The sequence below is a fragment of the Bufo bufo genome, chromosome 2, assembly GCF_905171765.1.
Source record: "Bufo bufo chromosome 2, aBufBuf1.1, whole genome shotgun sequence".
Classification (NCBI taxonomy): Eukaryota; Metazoa; Chordata; class Amphibia; order Anura; family Bufonidae; genus Bufo; species Bufo bufo.
Genome location: NC_053390.1, coordinates 35,771,196 through 35,789,264, shown reverse-complemented (window position 1 = coordinate 35,789,264; position 18,069 = coordinate 35,771,196). Strand labels below are relative to the sequence as shown.

General features: G+C 54.2%; 1 protein-coding gene across 1 annotated transcript in view; it reads right to left on the bottom strand.

The window, feature by feature from the left end:
- The window catches only part of MAP3K1 (mitogen-activated protein kinase kinase kinase 1), a 38,628-nt gene extending 27,222 nt beyond the window's left edge, over positions 1–11,406 (bottom strand). Inside the window, 1 exon segment of the mRNA XM_040420918.1 lies at positions 11,117–11,406. Coding sequence (XP_040276852.1) covers positions 11,117–11,388 — 272 coding nt within the window. The 5' untranslated portion in view covers positions 11,389–11,406.
- Positions 11,407–18,069: the final 6,663 nt, after the last annotated feature.

Genomic DNA, 18,069 nt, shown 5'->3' with positions numbered 1-18,069 from the left:
CAAAAAAGTGAAATATAGACGGCCGGCGCGGTTTCCTTTTTCTTTTTTAAGGAGACTTTGTTTTCTGTCTTGTTCAGACTTCCTGCGGGGAGAAAACACACAGCGACGACCGCTGCGCAGTTCCTGTCAGCAGAAGACAAGCAGAGGAAGTGCTCCAGAGCTGCGCACATCGGACCGCTGATGGGGGGGGGGGGGGGGCTGCGCGACGTGAACCAGGGGCCTGCGGACCACCGCCATGCAGGTATAATGCCTGACACCTGATGGGCTGCAGATCAAACTGCGGCGAGACCCCCACCCTACAGATTACCGGGCGGCAGACATGATATCGACGACGCTCGGCCTCCGTCCCACGCACGCCGTCCAATGTGCACAGTATGGCGCCACGTTAAAAATCTGCACTAAAGGCGACATAGTCGCTGGAGATTCCTCCACTAAATCCGCACCCCGCATGGCAAAGGTTGAAACCTCTGCAATATTCTCCAGGGAGTGACGCAAGGGGCACGCCTCACACTGAACATCTGCGCAGTCGTCGTCGTCCGCCAATGTACGAATGATACACAAAGCGCTGCACGGGGTGCCGAGAGCCGTGGACTAATGGTGTCCTACATACATCAGTGCCACGGCAGGCGGAGGCGCCGACACCAGATCTTACGTTATCTGCAGTACATAGGTTTTCTGCCCGTCTCTCGCCTGTGCCCGGGGGCAGCACATTCGGCGCATAATGGCTCACCCCTCTCATGTGACCGCAGCACCATTTACTTTCTCTCCGCACAATGGCCTTTTGTTCCTCTCGTGCAGGTGGGAACGGTGCAGGAATTTCTACAGGCGGAGGACATAAAGCTGCTTTCTGGTCCTGTCGAGTCGGAGCAGGCAGGACCCCGGGGGTCCACAGACGGAGCGGCACAACCTATGTGCGGGCGGCACACTTCAGCTGCTCGAACTGCACAGTCTCAAGACCCCACGAGGCTGCTGCACTACCCCCGTAAGGCCGTCTTATCGGACAGACCCCAGGAGTGATGTGAACAGGGCCTAAAGGTCCCCAGACATACTAGATCAGGGGTCAGCAACCTTCAGCGCTCCGGCTGTTGTGAAACTACAATTCCCAGCATGCGCCATTCATTTCTATGGGGTTTTTGAAAAGAGCAGAGCAATTATGCACGCTGGGAGTTGTAGTTTCACAACAGCTGGAGTGCCGGAGGTTGCTGACCCCTGTACATGTCAGGTGAACCATCTTAGCAGGACCACCGACCATCTAATGCAGTGGTCTTCAACCTGTGGCTCCTCCAGCTGTTGCAAAACCACAGGCAGCCTTTTGGCATGCTGAGATTTGTAGTTTTGCAACAGCTGGAGAGCCACAGGTTGGAAACCACTGGTCGAATGTGTATGGGGCACCTCCTGACTCGCCCCCCACAGCAGACATGGGGAGACAGAAGGGCCAGACATGTTGGATTTCTCACAGAGAAGAGCCTCATGGCGGGCCTGTCGATGGGCTCTGCTGGATGTGCAAGGGTTAAAGCAGCCCTCAGGCTTAAATTGGCTAAAAAAAAAAAAAAAAACCTGTTTGAAGTCGCCCTGAGAAAGGCTCCTAATTGCAGGTGGTCAGGGCTCCAGCGTTTGATCCTTTCTGTGGCGCTTAACTCATGCACCGCTTCTTAATCACCGCCCCCCCGATCCGTCAAGTCCTGCGCCCCCCGCTCCCCACCCCGACGTGCCTTTACTCTAATCTCCAGCTTCCTCTTACCTCCCAGCCTTTTCAGAGGGTCTCATTTGTGACCTCCGCAGCAGAAGACACTTAAAATGCCCCCCCCCCCTCCCCCCATGGACACAAAAAGCCCATTCGAACTAATAAATAATAAAAAACAAATTACAACGCCGGCTGGCAACATACAGCACCCCCAATCTGAGCCCACGTGCCCCCGCTCAGCCGCCAGGTGAGGAGGGAAAAGGGGGGGGTGAGTTCACAGGAGGGACACGGGAATAAAATGCGAGGAGACGAGGCCGAGAAGACATGAAGGTAATCGCCCCGAGCGGGTGACAAGGAATATCATACCCATGGCGGGAGACGCTCCCATGTAGCACCCAGGTCCCATGATGCTCTGGGGCGCACATTACACAGGTGATCTAGACTTGTACCCACCACGAACCGACACTCCTGCGGCCTCCCCAAATCTATACACACGGCCTCCTGCTCCTGCGGCCTCCCCAAATCTATACACACGGCCGCCTGCTCCTGCGGCCTCCCCAAATCTATACACACGGCCGCCTGCTCCTGCGGCCTCCCCAAATCTATACACACGGCCGCCTGCTCCTGCGGCCTCCCCAAATCTATACACACGGCCGCCTCCTCCTGCGGCCTCCCCAAATCTATACACACGGCCGCCTCCTCCTGCGGCCTCCCCAAATCTATACACACGGCCGCCTCCTCCTGCGGCCTCCCCAAATCTATACACACGGCCTCCTCCTCCTGCGGCCTCCCCAAATCTATACACACGGCCGCCTCCTCCTGCGGCCTCCCCAAATCTATACACACGGCCGCCTCCTCCTGCGGCCTCCCCAAATCTATACACACGGCCGCCTCCTCCTGCGGCCTCCCCAAATCTATACACACGGCCGCCTCCTCCTGCGGCCTCCCCAAATCTATACACACGGCCGCCTCCTCCTGCGGCCTCCCCAAATCTATACACACGGCCGCCTCCTCCTGCGGCCTCCCCAAATCTATACACACGGCCGCCTCCTCCTGCGGCCTCCCCAAATCTATACACACGGCCGCCTCCTCCTGCGGCCTCCCCAAATCTATACACACGGCCGCCTCCTCCTGCGGCCTCCCCAAATCTATACACACGGCCTCCTCCTCCTGCGGCCTCCCCAAATCTATACACACGGCCTCCTCCTCCTGCGGCCTCCCCAAATCTATACACACGGCCGCCTCCTCCTGCGGCCTCCCCAAATCTATACACACGGCCTCCTCCTCCTGCGGCCTCCCCAAATCTATACACACGGCCGCCTCCTCCTGCGGCCTCCCCAAATCTATACACACGGCCGCCTCCTCCTGCGGCCTCCCCAAATCTCTACACACGGCCGCCTCCTCCTGCGGCCTCCCCAAATCTATACACACGGCCGCCTCCTCCTGCGGCCTCCCCAAATCTATACACACGGCCGCCTCCTCCTGCGGCCTCCCCAAATCTATACACACGGCCGCCTCCAGTTACAGATTTCCTCTTTGAAGTCAACATAATGAATTCAGATCATGTGACCATAACACAAGTAGTCACATGACTGGAGAGGTCAAGAGCAGGAAGTCCTGAGTGCTTCCTCTGCCCTGCATACTACTACTCCTGTCACTACCCCTACTACTGCTCCTCCTGTCACTGCCCCTACTACTGCTCCTCCTGTCACTGCCCCTACTACTGCTCCTCCTGTCACTGCCCCTACTACTGCTCCTCCTGTCACTGCCCCTACTACTGCTCCTCCTGTCACTGCCCCTACTACTGCTCCTCCTGTCACTGCCCCTACTACTGCTCCTCCTGTCACTGCCCCTACTACTGCTCCTCCTGTCACTGCCCCCACTACTGCTCCTCCTGTCACTACCCCCACTACTGCTCCTCCTGTCACTGCCCCCACTACTGCTCCTCCTGTCACTACCCCCACTACTGCTCCTCCTGTCACTACCCCCACTACTGCTCCTCCTGTCACTACCCCTACTACTGCTCCTCCTGTCACTACCCCTACTACTGCTCCTCCTGTCACTGCCCCTACTACTGCTCCTCCTGTCACTGCCCCTACTACTGCTCCTCCTGTCACTACCCCTACTACTGCTCCTCCTGTCACTACCCCTACTACTGCTCCTCCTGTCACTGCCCCTACTACTGCTCCTCCTGTCACTGCCCCTACTACTGCTCCTCCTGTCACTGCCCCTACTACTGCTCCTCCTGTCACTGCCCCTACTACTGCTCCTCCTGTCACTACTTCTACTACTTTCTCCTCCTCCTGTCACCACCACTTTTACATCATTATTATAAATTTCTTATGACTTTAGGTAGCAAACTTCCTTGATAAAGCTCCATAAACTCAGCTGAGCATGCATGTTAATTTGGCGGGGGGCATAAACTGAAGACGGCCCCCCGCTCATATGTTAAAACCTGCTGGATACCTGCTTCCTTCACTCATACACGTGGATAGCCAGGCTCCGCCACTCTTCATGACCAGAGTCGGGCAGACCTGCCGTCCAGGGGGAGGATGGGCGACAACTGCTGTAAGGACTGTAAGGACATGCATACTGGTTGTCGGTTAGATACACTGAATTCTGAACAAACTGATACAAAGTAACAGGAGAGGAAAACACAAAACCCTCACTTCACAGGGGGAGCGGCGTCCAGAAGAGAAAGGACCCCCCAAAACTGACAGTTACTATAGGGGCTTACTGGGCGGGACCCTATAGATCCGAGGTCAGGAGCAGATACCTCTGTACCTCGCTGTATATCCGCTCCTATGGCACATGCTGGGGCCTCATATACTAAACTGACGGGTTTCATACCCAGGGGCCAGAAACGTCAGACCAGTGAAGTCTTATCATCCTCTAGGAGTCTTGACGGCCGTCACCGCACATCACGGTCAGGACTGTCACATAGCGGAAGCCGCGGCGAGGGCCAGAAACGTCCGCGTCATGCGGACAGGAACTCACATGAGACAAGCGGAGGGTAAGTAGTGTGGACTCAGCCATTTCTTCACCCTACTGGTTCACAACCCCCATCATCTTTCCCTGGGTCCTGAAACGTAATATGGGTGGTGGTACATGGGGTCCCCTTGGGCAGTGTAATACCGCCATAGCACGCCAGGGCTCCACACACAGAGGGGTGCGATATTAGGGCCACGTGGCGTCACACAGGAGCTTGCATTCACCATACTGGCCCCAGGACCATCTCGAGGGGGCGGCCGGCTTCCCCGACTATCAGAGCCGCAGACATTCCCTCATGACTTGCGATATGTCACACGTTGCTCCGCTGCATGATTTCCCCAAAAAATACGTTTGCAAGCGGGGGTGAAATTCCACATCGAGACCGGCGGGCGCACAAAGGGCGACCAAAATTTTTTCACAGATAAAACCTATGAGATTATCAGCGGGGGAGGGAGCGTGGGACTCGCATGACTTCACACCAGGAACCTGGTTAATATTTAGAGGGTCCCACATCAGACACCATGCACTGGGTGGCAGCCTGTACTCTGAAGCCACGGCAGCCGGGTACACTGCCAAAAACCAAACAGGACGGTCATCCGGAGGACACTTCCCTGCATTTTGGGTCCCGAGGACAAACCAGTCACGCCCCCTCCATGCTGGAGAAGGAAACCCCCTACGTTTGTTGACAAGGTTCGGGAAGTCACATGCTCTCAGCAGGGGATCACACGTCCCGCCGAGGTCACGGCTTAACCGTCGCCAACCCTCATGGAAAGGAAAGCTGTTCACGAGTCATTGAGAATCCAGCAGAACGTAAAGAGAAAACACCGCCTATCTTATCGCGGGATCTAGTGGAGCGGCGCCACATACGGGCGACAGAGTCTTAAAGTGACCCAGGACGGGCGAATAGACATGAGCCGGGTATATGCCCACCACTACCGGGACTGTATCGTCCTGCCGACACTGCACTGACTGCGCGCCTTAAGCGACCAGTCTCCAGCTCGTCGAGAGCTCTGCATCTGCACGCAGGGCTGATCCGTTTCTCGTGAAATCAGCAGTTCCCTTTAAGAAGTCTACGGGTCAGAGACTGAGAAATTAGACAATGAGCCCCATCAGGGTGAATTCACACAGCGCAGAAATAGCTATGAGGACTTGCATGGGTTAAGTGGACGGAGGGCATAGGCTGGCGGTACAGAAGCAACAGGAAAGGAGTTCCCCGACCTTGTGTGACTCGTGTATGGATGTCGGGGGTCTGCAGCCCCCCCCCCCCCGGCCATACGTGTTACATAGATGGACACTCATGTAAAGGGGGTTGAAATAACCGATTGATGTAGACGGACATTGTGTAATACTTCATTTACCCTGCGGGGGCGCTGCAGGGAAGCTGAACACTTACTGCCAGATTACAGCCAAGCGGTGGTGGGGGGGGGGGGTCACAGCAGGAAGACCCTTTGTGATAAGCTGATCATCAATGTATGGACCGTCCAAGGTGGAGACCCCCTTTAAATAGGTGACAACTAACAGAGCTGGGCATTTGCTACAATGTAATCCTGGCTGTAAAACAGAGAATCTACTGCCGTATTCCTGGTTATGGGACACGGGCGGCACAGGAACACACCGACAGGGGTACATGCCAAAACTACCCGCGGGGCACTGAGCGCCACATGCTCACCTTGTAGTATAAGGCACTGGAGATGCAGACACATGGTCAGATCATCAGAGGGCGCTATAAACACGTCCTAAAGGGGCCGGCGAGTCCGGACAACACCGTCCAATATGTCCTCCGCCATCAGCCGGAGCACAAACCCAGAGGACCTCAGCACGCTGCCCCTGCACAGACCCCCGCTCATCCAAGACTACAACTCTCAGCATGCCCCATCAGACAGACATTTTATATGGGGCAACCGGACGGTCTACTGCAACCGTTACAAGGGGTGACTTGAGATCCCACATGGCCCCCTCCCCCCATTCATGGTCTATAGATGAGCCCCAAACGAAGGACCCCTTCACTCAGTAAAGGAGGGACCCCGCAGATCTGCCCGGGAAGCCGCTCCATTCAGTGGCATTTGAGGGGGTGAACAGGTCGGAGAGTGGTGTATTCATACATAAGTTATTATAGATTTCAACATCTCTGCTTGCTTCCATGGGGTAGAAAAACTAAAATTTCTTTCTGTAACAACTGCTCACTACTCTTGACCTCCGCTTGCTGTCATCCAATACAAACCTTCATTGCTCACTGTCCTGGTCACGGAAACACAGCCCGCCACAGGCCAGTTATCAGAGCTACGTCCATCACATGACCCTGGAAGTAAACAGTGATGGGTTCTATGTGATGACAGCCAGCAGAGATCTTGAAGACTGAAGAAATTATACAAACTTACAGAGCATTGTCTACACTGGATACAACTCTGCTAAGTCCAGACTGATACATTGTAACAAACCAGCAGAGTTGTATCCAGTCTAGACAATGCTCTGTGAGCTAAACAGCCCGGACTCCAGACTGATACATTGTAACAAACTAGTACAGTTGTATCCAGTCTAGACAATGCTCTGTGAGCTAAACAGCCCGGACTCCAGACTGATACATTGTAACAAACCAGCAGAGTTGTATATAGCAGAGCTTCTCATTTATAGTTCTATAACCCCGGTGCAGATTTCCCACGCCCCTCGGTGCCCAGGTTATCAGAGGGATCGGGGGCAGTGTCAGGAAACGATGGGGTGCTGCGGCTGTTTTTGGCACCTGTGGGTGCAACTCCCAGAAAGTCTCTCAGAATTCCAGGTGCTGAGCTCCCTGCGGCGATGAGGTGCTCGGCGCGGCAGACTAATCAACTTTACATAACCCCGAGGTCAGTTTCGGGTCCCGGTGCTGAAACTGGGACACAAACCAAATATTCCAGGCATGTGCCTGCTACTCCCGGCTACACACAGGCTGATCTATTAACAGCGCTGCGGCCTGTGACGAGGGAACGCCCCCCCACCCCCAGCACACCGCACCGCAGACAGTGCCCCCTACAGATAGGACCTTCGCAGGCCACCAATGCCCCTATCCGTGCAGCGGCTTTCCTACAACCCTAAACGGCAATCTTCTGCGCTTGCGCTGGAGAGGACGACGCGGCCGCCATGTTTAATGCATTGTAACCTCTTCATTCTTCCATCCGTGTGTCTGGGGTGCAGACAAAAAACCAAAACAGGCAGAACGTCAAGATTTGCTTTGAATGCGATCGGAGAAGAAAACGTATTTACAATGTCACTCCATCCGCGGGTGACCGCGCAAATTCTGCTCATTTACAACACGCGGTATGCGGCCATTCCATCTACGGCATCTTAGGCTACACAAACTCCTCCGACCACAGCATCAGACTCTCCAGTGTAGGAGTGTGTCCTGCACCGGATAAACCGGAGGGGGCGTTCCCAACACAGCGATTTAAAAAAAAGCTCCTTTTCAGACATCGGCCTGCATTAGCTCCCTCTAGTGGTGACCGCAGGCAGGCAGAATTCCATCATTACGGTTGGGGCTAGCTTAGGCCGAGGTAGACGTCAGGAGTCGCTTAGCGCAGGATTGTGTGCGCTGTGGCCACATTATTTTTTGGGTGCGAACTGTGCTGCGGACTCCTCCGTGGCTGATCTGCGCTATACGGAGGGGGGAAATCGGAGCCACGGCTCTGCTATAGAAGTGCCGTCATCCATGTATTGGGGGACATTGTGAACGATGCAAATATATGGAAAGAGGCAAAAAAAAGGGGGAAAACCAAGAAACGGGAAATCGGCGACCGATCCACTAGTCGCCGTATCCTGCAGCGGATCCTCTCCACTGACAAGGGAGGACGTCAGCAGGTTGTGCCACGTATAGCAATGGAAACCACAGCAGATCTTCTCCGACGTACTAGGTGCAGAGCCGGCCATGTATGACCCTCGCCGACCAGCGCTCCGAGAAGGGCGCGCGTCCGGCCCTGTACACGCCGCCTGCACGTACACAGCCATAGATAGCCGGGGACAGCGCGATGCCCCGCGATTCTCCCGTATAAGCGCCGCTATTTGCGGTTCATCCTATTAATGGCTCGCGGGTTATTTCCGTCGAGGTTTAAGTCAGAGGATTAAGGAGAACTCCGACCAGAGGGAAACGTGCAAAATGATGTCGTGCTCCGGGCCGAGCGCTTCCTGCGTTTGTATAAGTTTCAGTCTCCCCTGTGACATATGGTGAACGGATCACTACCCCCATCGGAGGCTCCGCTATACAAGGATCACTTAAAGGCACAGTCAGCACATACCCCCCTCCCGTGTCCTAAGGCTGGGTGACCCCTTTTATCACCACCCCAGGAATGGTCTGCAGCACCCTGTTCACATTACATTAATGGAAAAGCTCCCGCAGCATCCGTCACCTAGTATCCGCGTAGGCGTAGATTGCGCCCCCTGTGGCCGTACCCTCTGCGGATTTTACCGCCATCCAGTGGTGACCCTTCGATTCCTGCTGCGGCTTCACACGCGGATTAGCGACATCCAGTGCGACACAAGTCAGGACTGAAACCATGACTTGCGGAAAACAAACGCCGCCAGAACATCCATAACCTGAAGGCGACGTTCACACCGCTCCAGCAATAAAAACTCAACCAGTTATATGGCGGTTTTAAATAGTTAAATTGTGTAGCAGCCAGCGGTGTATACCCCCCCCCAAATCCAAACTAAATCCAGATGTCACCCTGTGATAACAGAAGACACATCCCAGTACCTAGCGCCCCACGAAGGATGGTGGGGGAGGGGCGCTGAGCATTAACTATAGCCTCAGCCATAGCCGACACTACAATTCCCAGCATGCCCTGGCCGCTGGCTCCTTTGCGGGCGGTGTGCTGGGGCTTGTAGTGCCGCGCTGCAGATGACGGACGTGCAGATTCCAATGGTCGCCATCGACAAGGCATCAAAATAGTGAGAACAGGAACAAAAAAAAAAAAAAACAACTGACGTCTCCTGTAGGTCGGGTGCAGCGCCCACACTGGACACCGCTGGGAGATCGCAGTTCCGGAGGCCACAATACAACCAGGTTATAGGTCCCAGCGCGGCGCTAAATGGCGGTATTTAACGCCTCACCTGCACTACGCCATTCACACGAGCCCGGCCTGGCGCGAGGCGGACGCAGGTAACGTCTCCTCCGGGAGCGGCGCGGCGCAGGCAGAGCGGCATTGTGTGCAGCGGGCAGCTGACAGGAAGAGACGTTCTCTGACCCCAGTGTTTGCACAGCAGAGTTGCAGAGTTTCATCTCCGTTAACCCCTTCCCGCTCAGGCACAAAATCCGACCCCCGTGGGAGGCGAAACAAAGAAGTGAATTCACAGTCGGCATCTACTGAGCAGCGGCCAGTGAAATGCCAGCGGACATCTGTGCCCGGCCCGCCAGCGGCATCTGTCGCCCTCGGCCCCGGGACCGCCGAGCATTTGCATAATTAACGAACGCACAGACGTATCGCACGTGTAGCAGAGCCGAGTTGGTCCCTTGCTCAGTACAACGCCTTCTCTCTGCCACACGTGAAGCGTCGCCCTATAAAACCCGGACTGCAGCGCTGCAATAGACCGTTTCAAGATCTCTGCTTGCTGTCAGACTAGGGCTAGTCATTCAAAGGCTCCCGAGGGCGCGAGCCGTGTGGACAATCCTCTGCTCACCCTGGATTTCAGGCCGACACACTGTAGCAAAGCAGCAGAAGTGCAGCAACGATTTCAGCCACTGACCGTAAACAAGAAAGTTCCCATTCACCGGCAGCAAGCAGAGATTCTGGAAACACAGCCGCAAACCCTTTCAATCACCTTAAACCAGGCGCCCACGCACTCGGCTCTGCTACATCTGTACATAACCACCACCACCACCCCCCCCCCCCCCACACACACACACACACACACACACGGCACCCTGAGCCGAAGAACGTGGCGACATCTCGAGTCGCAGGAGTCGTTTCTGACAATGCTGCCGTCTGCTTGCTGTCACTGAATAGAAACATTCCTCCAGGTATACACAATGACTACAAAGGTGCCCAGTCCTGAGGGTTTGTCACAATGTATCAGTGTGTAACACTGGATGGATAAAACAATCTGGGGTGCAAGCAGGAATATCCACATTCAATGACAGCAAGCAGAGATGTTGAAGAACCCAAGTGACACAGCCCTTCCTTGTACAATCGACAGGGGCTACACAGCGACTTCCACCAAAAACCGCAGTCATGTCGCACGTCACAATTCACATACAGCCATTACCGTCCTCAAATCACATGACCAAATTTTTTTTTAAAAATAGAAACTGCAGGAAAGTCGGCTCCAGATGCGCTAATGAAGCCGCATGCGGTTCCTACCGTGCGCGGCTCGGGGCATTCCTATGGAAGACACTACAGCCCCTATCAGGAGGAGGCTGGGCGTTGTAGTGGTCGCTCCGCACTTGGCGGAGAGGACCCCGGGCCCCCCACGTACCCGGGCAGCACGTCCTCGCTGCTCCCTCCGGGGAGGACTGGCTCGGGCTCCCCCGCTCCGGGCTCCGGCTCCGCTCTCAGCCTGTCCACATCCACACTCCGCACTTTGCGCAGATGCTTGCGCCTCCAGTCCGCCGCCCTGGACTCCTCAGCCCCGGTTTCCGCTTCTCCGGCCTGCTGCCGCCCCGTCTCCGGACTGCCGGGGGCCGAGACGCCGCCCGCGGCTGCGCTTAATCCGGACGACGAGCTCCGACTCCCCGCCGCAGCCGCCATCTTCCTGGGGCCAGGTTTACATTCGTATCAGCCAGCCCCGGCAGGGGGGCGGAGTCAAGGAGTGAAGGGGGTGGTTCCTGGGATTTCCGAATCCTACGTAACCTGGGATCGTCCAGGTACGTAAATGGCGTACTGGTGTTTGTCGTGACGTACGTCTGCGGCGGCGTAGCGTGGGTGAGCGCCGGGCACGAGGGGGGGGGGGTTACGCATTCGACGCAGGGGTGTCGGAGTTATCTTACGTAAACAGCGTAGTGTACAGGTGGAAAGTAACGTTCAGTGCGTGCACTGTGAGTGGGCGTGGCCGTGTTTAATCCGCTGCCTACATGAGGCGGAGCTTAGTTCAAATCGTCGGATACCTGAGTACTGCTGCCGAGTCAGCTCTGCTACATGTGGGAGGGGTCACGTCACTGCAGCCAGGTCAGCTCTGCTACATATGGGAGGGGTCAGATCACTGTACAGCCAGGTCAGCTCTGCTATATGTGGGAGTGGTTACGTCACTGCAGCCAGGTCAGCTCTGCTACATGTGGGAGTGGTCAGACTACTGTACAGCCCGGTCAGCTCTGCTACATGTGGGAGGGGTCAGACTACTGTACAGCCAGGTCAGCTCTGCTACATGTGGGAGGGGTCAGACTACTGTACAGCCAGGTCAGCTCTGCTACATGTGGGAGGGGTCAGATCACTGTACAGCCAGGTCAGCTCTGCTACATGTGGGAGGGGTCAGACTACTGTACAGCCAGGTCAGCTCTGCTACATGTGGGAGGGGTCAGACTACTGTACAGCCAGGTCAGCTCTGCTACATGTGGGAGGGGTCAGACTACTATACAGCCAGGTCAGCTCTGCTACATGTGGGAGTGGTCAGATCACTGTACAGCCAGGTCAGCTCTGCTACATGTGGGAGGGGTCAGACTACTGTACAGCCAGGTCAGCTCTGCTACATGTGGGAGGGGTCAGACTACTGTACGGCCAGGTCAGCTCTGCTACATGTGGGAGGGGTCAGACTACTGTACAGCCAGGTCAGCTCTGCTACATGTGGGAGGGGTCAGACTACTGTACAGCCAGGTCAGCTCTGCTACATGTGGGAGGGGTCAGACTACTGTACAGCCAGGTCAGCTCTGCTACATGTGGGAGGGGTTAGATCACTGTACAGCCAGGTCAGCTCTGCTACATGTGGGAGGGGTCAGACTACTGTACAGTCAGGTCAGCTCTGCTACATGTGGGAGTGGTTAGATCACTGTACAGTCAGGTCAGCTCTGCTACATGTGGGAGGGGTCAGACTACTGTACAGCCAGGTCAGCTCTGCTACATGTGGGAGGGGTCAGACTACTATACAGCCAGGTCAGCTCTGCTACATGTGGGAGTGGTCAGATCACTGTACAGCCAGGTCAGCTCTGCTACATGTGGGAGGGGTCAGACTACTGTACAGCCAGGTCAGCTCTGCTACATGTGGGAGGGGTCAGACTACTGTACAGCCAGGTCAGCTCTGCTACATGTGGGAGGGGTCAGACTACTGTACAGTCAGGTCAGCTCTGCTACATGTGGGAGGGGTCAGACTACTGTACAGCCAGGTCAGCTCTGCTACATGTGGGAGTGGTCAGATCACTGTACAGCCCGGTCAGCTCTGCTACATGTGGGAGGGGTCAGATCACTGTACAGCCAGGTCAGCTCTGCTACATGTGGGAGGGGTCAGACTACTGTACAGCCAGGTCAGCTCTGCTACATGTGGGAGGGGTCAGACTACTGTACAGCCAGGTCAGCTCTGCTACATGTGGGAGGGGTCAGACTACTGTACAGCCAGGTCAGCTCTGCTACATGTGGGAGTGGTCAGACTACTGTACAGCCAGGTCAGCTCTGCTACATGTGGGAGTGGTTAGATCACTGTACAGTCAGGTCAGCTCTGCTACATGTGGGAGTGGTCAGATCACTGTACAGCCAGGTCAGCTCTGCTACATGTGGGAGGGGTCAGACTACTGTACAGTCAGGTCAGCTCTGCTACATGTGGGAGTGGTTAGATCACTGTACAGTCAGGTCAGCTCTGCTACATGTGGGAGTGGTTAGATCACTGTACAGTCAGGTCAGCTCTGCTACATGTGGGAGTGGTTAGATCACTGTACAGTCAGGTCAGCTCTGCTACATGTGGGAGTGGTTAGATCACTGTACAGTCAGGTCAGCTCTGCTACATGTGGGAGTGGTCAGACTACTGTACAGCCAGGTCAGCTCTGCTACATGTGGGAGTGGTTAGATCACTGTACAGTCAGGTCAGCTCTGCTACATGTGGGAGGGGTCAGACTACTGTACAGCCAGGTTAGCTCTGCTACATGTGGGAGTGGTTAGATCACTGTACAGCCAGGTCAGCTCTGCTACATGTGGGAGGGGTCAGATCACTGTACAGCCAGGTCAGCTCTGCTACATGTGGGAGTGGTTAGATCACTGTACAGCCAGGTCAGCTCTGCTACATGTGGGAGGGGTCAGACTACTGTACAGCCAGGTCAGCTCTGCTACATGTGGGAGGGGTCAGACTACTGTACAGCCAGGTCAGCTCTGCTACATGTGGGAGTGGTTAGATCACTGTACAGCCAGGTCAGCTCTGCTACATGTGGGAGTGGTTAGATCACTGTACAGCCAGGTCAGCTCTGCTACATGTGGGAGGGGTCAGACTACTGTACAGCCAGGTCAGCTCTGCTACATGTGGGAGGGGTCAGACTACTGTACAGCCAGGTCAGCTCTGCTACATGTGGGAGGGGTCAGACTACTGTACAGCCAGGTCAGCTCTGCTACATGTGGGAGGGGTCAGACTACTGTACAGCCAGGTCAGCTCTGCTACATGTGGGAGGGGTCAGACTACTGTACAGCCAGGTCAGCTCTGCTACATGTGGAGTAGACGTGTTCCTGCCGGTGACTGCATGAAAAATTGCACAAGTTGTCAGACACAGGAGATTTTATTGCCTTATTGTGTTGCATGCTGAGTGAGGAATAGAATGCGAGCCTTGTTCACTGTTGTCAGTGGAGCTGTGTAGATACCGCACCTCGGCTCCTCTGTTGTAGTGACATCACAGTAGTGTAGTGTTGTAGTCACATGACTCATGCCACAGAATCTATGGGGGGCAGTGTAGGGACCAGTAGAGCACTGCTGTGTGTGATAAGTGGACCCGCTAACCTGACTGCTGATCAGGGCGCCGCCGGGGCGGTATCTTTTCTGCTTTGCGCTGACTTCATATACACTGACGAGCAAAAAGTTTGGGACTACTTTTTGCACAACTTGCTGTTCTCTAACAAGGAGCTTAACAGCAAAATTCACAGGAACAGGTGTTTGATCCATGAATCGTCCTCTGGCCACATCCCTCACTGATGACCACCGGATGATGAATGCCACAGAACTCCAGGCACATTTAAGAGAGGTGAGAGGCACCCAAGTGTCACCTCAGACCATTCAAAACCGTTTACATCAGTGTGGTCTGTGTGCTAGATGACCTGACCGCACAACCAGGCACAGGCGTCATCGTCTGGCACGGGCCAGGGAGCATCTACGCTGGACGAGGGACCAGTGGGCCTCAGTGCTGGTCACTGATGAAAGTCAATTCACGCTGAGCAGAAATGATGGCCGCCAACAATGTGAGAGACATCAAGGAGAGTGCTATGCATCAGCCACTGTTGTCACCAGACGAGCCTTTGGTGGTGGTGGTGTTACAGTGTGGGCAGGTGTGTCTAGTCAATACAGAACTGCCCTACACTGTGTGAATGGTCCAGTGACAAGTCCATACTACTTGAAGACCATCACTAATCCAGTCATTGTGCATCTGTAGGAACAACACAGGCTGAATGTCATCTTCATGGAGGACAAATCACCAGCTCATCGAGGTCACATCATTAGGGAACGGCTGCTGGAGACTGGGGAACCTCAAATGGAGTGGCCTGCGCTTTCTCCAGACGTTGGAAACCTATGGGACCAGCAGAGTCGCCGTGTAGAGGCTCGTAACTCTGTACCCCAGAACCTCCATGACCTGAGGGCCGCCCTTCAAGAAGACTGGGATGCCATGCCTCAGCAGACAATAAGTCGACAGCATGAGACATCGTTGTCAAGCTGGAATTGATGCTCAAGGCCACAGTTATTGAGACGCTGACATCTTGTGGCGGTATACCCAGCACTGGTGTGGGCTTCTGTGTCAATAAATTGTGTGAGATGAGGAAATCACCATTGCTGCTTCTACTTAAAGGGCTTCTGTCACCCCACTGTTTTGTTTTTTTTGGTTACTTATAATCCCTATACTGCGATTTTTTGCATACATACTGTAATTAATCATTTCGGTTCAGTAGATTATGTTAAAAACGTACTTTTAAAATATGCAAATTACCTTGCTACCAGCAAGTAGGGCGGCCACTTGCTGGTAGCAGCCGCATCCTCCTATCCTAAAGACGCCCCCTCCGCATGTTGATTGACAGGGCCAATGGACGGGATCGTCCTCTGGCTGGCCCTGTCTGCATTCCAAATATGGCGCCTGAACCGTACCTGTCTTCAGTCGGCGCAGGCGCACTGAGAGGTGGACTCTCGCTCGGCCGCTCTATCCTCAATGCGCCTGTGCCGATGATGTCACATCTACACCCGGCGCAGGCGCATTGAGGATGGAGCGGCCGAGCGAGCGTCCTCCTCTCAGTGCGCCTGCGCCGACTGAATACCGTTACGGCGCAGGCGCCAGATTTTGAATGCAAACAGGGCCAGCAGAGAAAGATCCCGTCCGCTGGCCCTGTCAATCAACATGCGGAGGGGGCGTCTTTAGGATAGGAGGATGCGGCTGCTACCAGCAAGTGGCCGCCCTACTTGCTGGTAGACAGGTAATTAGCATATTTTAAAAGTACGTTTTTAACAGAATCTGCTGAACCAAAATGATTAATTACAGTATGTATGCATAAATCGCAGTATAGGCATTATAAGTACACAAAAAAAAACAACTGTTTAGTGGGGTGACAGAAGCCCTTTAAATGCCCGACTTTCATGGAGCCAGAACTTTTTACGTTTTCCATAAATTTCACCCGAAAGCCAAATATCCCGAACATTTTGCGAGTAGTGTATGTCAGTGCTGTGACCCTCAAGGGGGGGGGAGTGTTCCCCAGGGGGGGGGGTTCCCCAAGCACTGTCAGTATGCCTGGGGGGCTCCCCTGTGTACTTCACTTTCATTCAGTCTCTATTTTTAAATTCTCTCTGCAGGATCCGGAACCAACAAACTTCTGCAAGGACTCTGACCACTGAGCCACAGAGCTCACTGCGAGCAAATGGGGGATTTTCTAAGGCTAAAAACCTCAGTAGTATTTTTCCATGTACAATGTGCTGAAATCTACAAATATATCTCTATATACTCCAGGACAGTGTATGGGAGGTTTTATCTATATATACCAGAGACAAATAGAAAGATGGAGGGCAACCAATCAGGTTGATCCTTTAATTTTTCATAGGAGCTCCGAAAAACGAAAGATGGAATTTGATTGGTTGCTATGGGCAACTAAGCCAGTTTCCCATTTATGATTAATGTCCCCCCCTGGCTTTGTGTATACATAGCTGCCTGACCACTGGACCCCCAGTAATCACAATAAGGGGCCCCGTGTCCCCCGCCCCTGTATGAATGGACATTCCTATTGATGGGACTGCTGGAGACACCCCGGTCCAGAGCTCTGCCAAGTATGGGGGGCAGTGCACATTTCCCAGGGGTCAGACCCCCAGACTTATCCTTTACACTAGGCACCGCCTCTTTAGGAAGATGGGCCCCTGTGGGAGCCGTGGTGGCGGTGGACATGTTGGTTGTCACCCAGCTTATACAGAGGCCGATAAGAAACATGAACAGAATCTTCATGGCAGAAATGAGGAAGACTCTGCGGGGAGCGTGCCCTCATGTGCCAGCAGAGGGGGGCGTCACCTGAGGGGTGACAGGGGCCTGAGGAGTATTCTCCAGGTGTGTCCAAGAATTCTGTCCCAGCAGGATCAGACATCAGACCACCGAGTCCACAGAGACCCCGGAGTGAAGTCATTGTATGGCCTGTAACTAGAGGGCGGGAGTTGTAGTATAAAGGGGGACTCTGTCTCTGGCTGACCTTTTACATGGGCATCTGGCAGTTGAACGCATCTGTGTTGGTCCAATGTTCATACGTTCCCGCATTGCAGTTTTAATATATGAAAACAAGCCTCTAAGAGCAAGGGGGGCGTTACTGTTACTCCTAGAGGCTTCGCTCTCTCTGCAACTACCGCACCGTCTGCACTTTGATTGACAGGACCAGGCATGAGGCCTGACAGACGCCTTCAGCTGCCAAGTGCACATGTAACAGGTCAGCAGGTTCATAGGTACTGCTGACAGATGCCATTTAAGGCAGCTCCACTGGCACCATGACCTGGGCACCTGGCATTATACTATTTGTATTATTTGCATACTGAATGATACTTTTATTTAGGTACTGTATAATATTTGAGCACTGTATGATGGTATTATTTGGGCACTGTAAAGCGGTATTATTTGGGCACTGTATAATGGTTTTATTTGGGCACTGTACTGCAGTATTATTTGGGCAATGTATGGTAGTATTATCTAGGCACTATATGATAGTATTGTTTGGGTTATGTATGATGGTATTATTTGTGCACTGTACAGAGGTATTATTTGTATTTGGTATTTATTTATTTATTGTATGCATTTATATAGC